Raw genomic sequence first — 8,804 nt, 5'->3', positions numbered from 1 at the left:
AGCCGATGGGTTTGGACGATCTAAACCTGACCTTTCATCTCTGGCCAATCACTGCGCCAACAGCGGAGGACGAGATCCTTGGCGGACGACATCGGGCGGGGCCTCTCCGGCGAGTCCGTAGCGTTGCTGAGGGCCGGCTGCCGTGGGCAACAGCCCCGCCCCACTCGGCTGCGGGGAGGACGGACATGAGCACCCGCCTGTACTCATTGCCCACGTTGGTGACCCGGGCAGCCCCTGCCACCGGCCTCGCCCGCAAGCGTCTCGGTCGACTGTCAAGCCATGAGACGGGGGAAAAAGAAAAGCCTCAACTTCACTGACACCCCGACGTCATCACAACAACCGACGTTTACCTTCGTGGTGGAGTCCATCTCGAGGATTCTCCCCAAAGATAGATGTCGCCCACGGCCCTTGTCTCCTCCGGTCTGCCCGGGGCCCTCCCGGACGTGCACCCACAGCAGCCAGGACGATCCGGGTACGGGGTGCGTCGGTGGAACAGACACCTCCTTGTGCCCGAGTGCCGCGCCCGGTACTCGAAACTTGCGGAGCACGGAAGGGTACTGCATAGACTGCACCACCCACTCTCCGATTGACAAGACAATTTGTGTTTTTGTTGTTGTTGTTTTTTGAAACAGTTATCAACTTACTTGTACGTGAGAACAGCTGGGAACTGCTCCCGGTGAGCTGCGTCCAGCCGATCCAAGATGTCCTCACACCAGCCTGCCAACGCCGTGTGACAGGAACAGCATTCCAGGTCCTCCTCCATCAAGCCGGGCATCCACGGGGCGAATGGGGGCGCGGTGTGGGGCGGAGTGGCTCAGTGTGCCGGGGCCGCTCTGCAGGAGGAGGGAGGGAGGTCGGTGGCAAAGACAGCCCCGCTGGCGCCCTGGTGAACGGAGCCGGGCCCGGCCACCCAGGCTGCTCTGTGGGCGGCGTCTGCCTCCACCTCCTCGGCAGCAGCTACAACGGATAAACAATCGATGGGTCGCAAACTCTAAACGGACAAAATCAGTGAAATCACTTTTTATATATGCAGTGCATGAACACACACACACACACACACACACACACACACACAGTGATTTATTTGTGGTGATCCGCCACAATATCAACATTGACCGCCACATATTAATTTACGATGTTTAATATTCAAAATGGGAATAGTGGTGTTTCACTGTAGAGCTGCGCATGACGCATTGATGCACTCACCCACACACACACACACACACACACACACACACACACACACACACACACACACACACACACACACACACACACACAGGACCCGCAGCCCCTCCTCTCCCCGCGCGCTCTGAATCATGCGCAGGATTTTTTTTAAGGTTGGATCGGGAAACCCGGTACCGCACTTCTTCCTTTACGATCGGGCCGAACCGCAACGCATATTCCGGTGCGAATGCCCGAGTTGCCGAAAAGCATGGAAAACATATTTTCCTCTCCGCTCGTTTACGACTCACCTTCTAACTTTTGGCCGAGAGCCAAACAAGCAGCTCGTCGATGCATCAATGTGACTTCCTGTTCGCACGCGCGCGCACACACACACACACACACACACACGCACGCATTCACACACACACACACACACACACACACACACAGACACGCACACACACACACACACACACACACCTCCATGTTATTCGGCCATGATGTGGATTGCTGCCACCTGGCGGCGAGCAGCGCACTTACATGCACGGTGTTCCTGATCTGACCGGCAGGTGGCGCCATTGACTCGTGCACCTCCTACAATCATTTTAAAACAACAACATGTCATTAAAACGCGCTCATCCTGCTCTAAACCCCCCCCCCTGTACATAACGACTTTCCATTTAGAATTTTCTCTATATTCTACATCATGACTACATTCTGTTGTCGTTGCTTCCATTGGATGAGGTGGTGAATCGAGCAAATTACACTTACGATAAAAGTTTAAAAAAAGTTTAAAAAAAGTTATTCTATCCTTCTTCCGTTGCGCGTTGACAAAATATTTCACCTCGAGCAGTTTTTCTTTTTTTTTATCCCTCATCAGTCACCCACCCATGATGATGAATTCCATTCCCTTGTATCTCCTCCATCTTCCATGACATTCCCTCCTTCTCACACTGTTTCCTCCACCTTCCTCCTCTTTCCTCTTCTTACCGCCGCCTCCACTTTCTTGTGTTGAATCAAGCCGCGACGGTGTCGAGTTGGGTGCACTTTGGACACGCGTCACGCGTAAATGAGCTTTGAATGAGCAGCGAACAGCGAGCCAGCAGGCGGACGGGGCTCCAGGGCTCTTCTGGCGTCTGAGCGTCTTTTCCCGGTTCCAAGACCTTGAGCGGCAGTCTCATCCTCCGTTGTTGACCCGCAGGACTGAATCGGTGACGTGTTGTCAAAACGGTGACATTAAAATGTCTTCACCCAACCCTAAAAAACGACAATTCCGCGCCGTTTTGTTATGCGTCTTGATGCAATGGCCTCATGGTTAAGGTAGTTATATTATTATAACCTTACAATGAAATTAATTTATGGGATAAAACAACATGCGTGTGTTACTAGGGGTTCATTGGGTCGGGGAATATACCTGCGTCGTCAGAAAAAAGAGACTTCTGACATTGAACCAGACAAAGTTTTTGGAGGAATTATGCTGGTTTTTGCACCCAGACCTGGCAACCCAGGTGGAGTCTTCTTGTCAGAAGTGTCTCTTTTCCTCTCTCTCTCTCTGTCTCTGTCTATGTCGATCACCCACAGGAGAGCGAGGGGCAAAACAGCTTGCAGTGTGTTAAAAATCAGCCAAAAACTGGTTGAAATGTTTCCTCCCGAAGCCAAATGTGCCAAACATGATCTCAAATGATTTATTTTCAATATTTGTATTCCAACTTGCTTATGTTTCCGATGTTTTGATCTTAGAACATTTTGAATTAGACTCTGTATATTAATAACATTAATAATATTGTAGTTTATCTTTCATGTGAGTGACAGACTGTTGTGAAAAAACAGCTGTATGACGACTGAGTGTCAAAAATACATATTTGTTTCTGGGCAGTTTTAAATGTGCCCTCAGCTTCCAGGAGGTCACTTAGTACAGCAGTTTGTGTGTGTGGCTGTAGCTCAGGAGGTAGAGTGGCTCGTCTAGTGATCCGAAGGTTGCTGGGTTGATGCCCGGTGGCTACTAATGTTGTGCTGGAGTGTCCTTGAGCCAGATGCTTTGCTCCTGATGTCGCTATATAAGTAGCTGCAAGTTCCTCTTTGCAAAAAAAAAAATCTGCTAAATGTTTATGTAGGAGGTGTATTTTCAGGACATTAAGTCTATTTCCTAAAGGTTCAATTTTAAAGCAGGGTATGACATGCAGGAGGAGACATGTAGTAAATGACCGCAGGATGGATTCAAACCTGCATCACTACAGGCGTGGTGCTTATTCAGTATGCGCTTAGCTGGTTGAGCCACTAGCACATTGGTGCTCAAATGGGGGTTCTTGTACCCACAGGGGTACTGCAGGGGGTACTCTGAAAATTTGAAAGAATGTGTTAAAAAAAATTGGATATATATATGAAGTTTAAAACAACACATACGATGCACATACAGTGCATCATTTATTAAAATGTTCTTTATTTTTCTCCCAATGCCAGTGAAGATGTACTCAACTGAAAAAATATCTGAGATGGGTGCACTACTGAATAAAGTCTTAAAACCACTGCACTATATAACTTCCAAAACAACTATTATCAATATAAATATTGAAAACAAATCATTTGAGATCATGTTTGGCACATTTGGCTTCAGGAGGAAACATTTCAACCAGTTTTTGGCTGGTTTTTAACACACTGCAAGCTGTTTTGCCCCTCGCTTTCCTGTGGGTGATCGACATAGACAGAGACATAGAGAGAGAGAGGAAAAGAGACACTTCTGACAAGAAGACTCCACCTGGGTTGCCAGGTCTGGGTGCAAAAACCAGCATAATTCCTCCAAAAACTCTGTGTCTGCTTCATTGTCACAAGTCTTGTTTCCTCTCTCTCTCTATGTCTCTGTCTATGTCGATCACCCACAGGAAAGCGAGGGGCAAAAAAGCTTGTACTGCGTTAAAAATCAGCCAAAAACTGGTTGAAATGTTTCCTCCTGAAGCCAAATGTGCCAAACATGATCTCAAATGATTTATTTTCAATATTTATATTGAAAATAGTTGTTTTGGGATGTTCTTTAGAGCAGTGGTTTTAAAACTATATGTGGTAGTGCACCCCTTCTAAGATATTTTTCCAGCTGAGTACATCTTCACTGGCATTAGGAGAAAAATAACAAAAATGTAAATAAATTATGTACTGTATGTGCAATGTATGTGTTTTTTTAAACATTTAATATAACCAATATTTTTTTACACATTTCTCTTAATTATCGGAGTAACCCCCTGCAGTACCACTGTGGGTACAACCCACTTGAGAACCTGTGTACTAGTGGCTCACCCAGCTCAGCACCTACCATATAAACATGAAGCCTGTAGTGGTGTAGGTTTGAAACCATCGTGCAGTCATTTACTGCATGTCTCTACCCACATATCATATCCCCATTTAAAATCAAAACTTTAAGAATATAAACTTACTGACAAATTGCAATTTAGCAGAGACTTTTGTAAAAAGCAACTTGCATGGATGCAGCCATCAAGAACAGAGCACCTTGCTCAAGGACACAGTACCAGGAGGAGCCAGGTATCAAACCAGCAACCTTCAGATTACTAAACAAACCCCTCTACCACCTGAGCTAGTGCCACACAGAGAGTGTTATTGTACTGAGTGAACTTCTGGAAGCTGAGGGCACATTTAAAAATGCCCAGAAAGCTTCCGACACATATTGTAAAAAATCAAATCGAATGTGTACTTTTTACACTGAGTCGTCATACAGCTGTTTTTTCATAACAGTCTGTGTCACTCACATGAAAGATAAACTACAATAATTACTAATGTTATTAATATTCAGTGTCTAATTCAAAATGTTTTTTAATCAAAACATCGGCAACATAATCAAGTTTGAATATAAACATTGAAATTAAATCATTTGAGATCATGTTTGGCACATTTGGCTTCAGGAGGAAACATTTCAACCAGTTTTTGGCAGATTTTTAACACACTGCAAGCTGTTTTGCCCCTCGCTTTCCTGTGGGTGATCGACATAGACAGAGACATAGAGAGAGAGAGGAAAATAGACACTTCTGATAACAAGACTCCACCAGGGTTGCCAGGTCCGGTTTTTCTCTCTCTCTCTATGTCTCTGTCTATGTCGATCACCCACAGGAGAGCGAGGGGCAACAAAAGGGTGTCCAGTGAATTAAAAATAAATTTAAAAAATTCTACTTTATCAAAGGACCTCAAATAATTTATTTTCACAATTTATATTGAGATTTAACATTTGTTTGGATTGTATTGAATATTTGGAATAGTTTATGGTTCATGTTAATGGTTGTTTGGCAATATATTATCTGGTGCCGAATGTAAAAATTCCATTCCATTCAATAACACTTATAAAATGTTGTTTAACATGAATTTCTGTCGCAAATGTGAGGAAAGTGACCTAAATATTCAAAATATAGCACCTAGAAAATTGTAACAGCATTTTTACATTTGGCACCCCATATTATATTGCCAATATATTAACATATTGCCTGGGATTGTGTCATAATATTGTGATATAGATAAATGTTGTCTTTAAGTCTGCATCGAAGTAAATAAATGTAATCTTATGACCATCATAGACTGTTCTAATGACTGAACCAACCTGTGAGGTATTGGAAAAAAAAAATCTAGATATCTATAATTTCCACATGATCAGTGATTGCTTCTCAAATATGTGTTGTGTGCGAAAATGACAGAGAGAGAGAGAGAGAGAGAGAGAGAGAGAGAGAGAGAGAGAGAGAACACGAATAGACTTAGATTCTCGATATAATAATTCAGATTTATTTCTCTTCAGTATTTGTGTTTAAAAGGACCACAGCAAGGCCAGAAAATAAACTTGACAACATCAATATACTTCTCCATGCAAGAAGGATGGCTACTGGGATCGGAGCGATAAGACGCACATCGACGTGTGTTACGTCAGAGTTCGGCTCCCACGCTGGACTGTGTGTTCTCCGTCTGGACGGAATTTGCGTCCCTGCACCAGGACTTGGGCAACCAATAATATCTTTTTTTAATCATTTAAATGAAATACAAGAACCATTTCCGCGCTGTTTACAATGACTGTAGTTCTTAGAAAATGACATCATTGTACATCTTTACTCAATATAAATCTGGAATATTTTGTAGAAATATACACTCTCATTATGAAACAATCTGACTTGAAGAGGTAGAGAAAGGTCTAGAAAAATAGAGACTTTGAGACATGAACTCCTCAAGTGCTGCCAAGTGATTTGACATGATAATACCAAAATAAAATAACATAGGTACTTTACATTTCCGAGCAAAGAAAATCACACTGTACGACATTCCGACGTCAACATCCACGTGTACGGTACCGGACCCGTGGATCCGGTCACAAAAACCCGGGCCCCCCCCCCCGCTGTTCACGGTCATGCAGTTAAAAGTTAAACCACGAATACAATTCTATTTCACAATCAGACGCCGTGAGAAACCCTCCTGTCGACCGCGTGTGCGTGTGTGTGTGTGTGTGTGTGTGTGTGTGTGTGTGTGTGTGTGTGTGTGTGTGTGTGTGGAGCTGTCCGGTGCTGAAACGCACGCCCTGTCCTCCGCCACACCGGACCGCCCGGTATAAAAAAGTCCGCCCGGTGTCCGGTGCTCCGGGCGTCACCGAGCCGTTAGACCCCCCCCCCCCAAAAAAACGGAAGCCTCCGGAACCCACCGAGCTCCTCCGGGTCTTTTCGGCGCAGCAGCAAAACGTCTCTTCTTGACGTTCTCCAAAGCGCAGCAGCCACTGATTCCGCTGATTCCGCCGATTCCGCCGATTCCACCGATTCCACCGATCGACGAGCGGATCAGACGCCGGTGGCGGCGAAGGCCAGCGAGTACGCCGCCATCATCTGCGCGCGCAGCTGCTGCTTGACGTGCACGCGCCCGTGCCGCTTCTTCTCGTCGCTGCGCGCGAAGCGCTTGCCGCACACGTCGCACGAGAACGGCTTCTCGCCCGTGTGCGTGCGCGTGTGCGTGGTGAGGTGGTCGCTGCGGCTGAAGCTCCGCGCGCACACCGCGCACTGGAAGGGCTTCTGTCCGGTGTGGATGCGCACGTGGCGCTTGAGCTCGTCCGAGCGCGAGAAGCGCCGCGCGCACCCGTGCACGGAGCAGGGGAAGGGCTTGGGTTTGGCGGGCGCACGCCTCCCGCCTCCGCCCGCGGCTTTGGCGGCGGCGGCGGCGGGGGGCGCGCCGCCGAGGTTGACCGCCGGGAACGTGCCCGGCAGCAGGGAGGAGAGGAGCAGCGCGTCCAGGGTGGAGGGGAGGGAGGCGGGCGGGAGGGGGAGAGGGAGCGCGCTCAGGTGCAGGGGCTCCGTCTTGATGGTCGGTCTGCAAGTGACGTAATTACCGGAATCCCCTCCGTTACTCGGGACTGCGGCTAAGCTCCTCAGCCAGTCCTCCAGGCCGACCGGCTCCAGCTTGATCTCACAGCTGGGCTTCGGCTCGCCCTGGCCGGCCTCGGGGCCCAGCAGGGACTCGATCAGCGCAGCCACGTCGACCTGTTGCTCCAGAGCCGAGAGCGGGAGCAGCGCCTCCGCAGTGGCCGGGCAGGGTGCGTCGTTCGCGGGCGCGGAGGGCTGCGTGCACCCGCAAGTCGTGGCCGCAAACTCGCTTTTAACCGTCGCCGGGTGCAGAATGGAGGGAGGGGTGAGGGCTTGATCCGCGGCCGCAGAAGGCGCGCACATCGGCTGGGTGGCGCACGGGGAGTACAGCGGGGCGGGGGGCGAGACCGTCGCGGCCGGCTGCTGCTCGATGTCGCCGCAGATGCCCACGATCTCCGTGATCATGTTGAGGATGGCGTCCGTGCTGCTGTTGAGCCCCGGCACCGGCTCGGCGAAGAACCCGCCCGGGTAGCCGAGGGAGGGGGAGAGCGCGTCCGACGAGCAGTCGCTCAGGTCTGAGAAGAAATCCGAGTCTGAGGCTTCGGTTCCAGGAGAGAAAGCTGGAGAGAGAGAGAGAGAGAGAAGGGGGGCGGGGGTCAGTGCCAATTGCATAACATCTGCGGAGCGGTGCACAGAAACCACACCGCAATTGAAAAAAAAACAAAAAAAACATATTGAAACGAATGCTTTGATTGGACAATTCCTCGCGCACCCGCCGCGACACGGCTACGCAGCAGTCCCGTGGATAGCGCCTCCCCGCAAATCGCCTCTGACCTGCGGGGGGAACGGGTGGCCCGGGGACTCTGCGGTGCGCGCCGGACAACTCGGTGACCGCCGCGCACCCGGCGCGCACGCACAAACGCGCACATCATACACACCTTGCGAGAAGGGCGAGCCCAAGTCCGAGTCGGTGGCGTCGCTGAGGCTGGAGCCCACGCTGTCCACCCAGGCGCTGCACGCGTCCTCGAACTCCGACATGAAGCTGTCCTCGCGCTCCAGAAGCATGGCGCACACCTTGTTGTTGTTGTTGTTGTTGTTGTTTTTGGGGGGTGGGGGGGGGGGTGTGTCTGTGTGTCTGTGTGATAAGGTTCCAAACAAATCGATCCGAGCGCAGTGTACGTGGAATTCCCCGCGTCGAGAAGGATCGCGGTGGCCCCTGCAGTCGGTGTTTCCCTGCGTGCGTTCCCGTTGGAGCCGCTCCGGTGCCGTGCTGCGGTGATGCTCGGCGCCTCGACTCCGCCGGTGTTTTATACC

General features: G+C 49.6%; 1 protein-coding gene across 1 annotated transcript; it reads right to left on the bottom strand.

The window, feature by feature from the left end:
• Positions 1-6,974: 6,974 nt before the first annotated feature.
• Positions 6,975-8,555, bottom strand: LOC307247423 (uncharacterized protein; the record flags this gene model as incomplete). Its single annotated transcript, XM_080023576.1, has 2 exons — positions 6,975-8,110; positions 8,429-8,555. 2 exons carry the CDS (start codon positions 8,553-8,555, stop codon positions 6,975-6,977), a joined length of 1,263 nt encoding a protein of 420 aa, XP_079879702.1.
• Between the last annotated feature and the right edge of the window lie 249 nt (positions 8,556-8,804).

The sequence above is a fragment of the Zeus faber genome (genome assembly GCF_960531495.2).
Source record: "Zeus faber genome assembly, chromosome: 22".
Classification (NCBI taxonomy): domain Eukaryota; kingdom Metazoa; phylum Chordata; class Actinopteri; order Zeiformes; family Zeidae; genus Zeus; species Zeus faber.
Note: the sequence above shows the minus strand (reverse complement) of the source record. Positions and strands in the feature narration are given on the sequence as shown.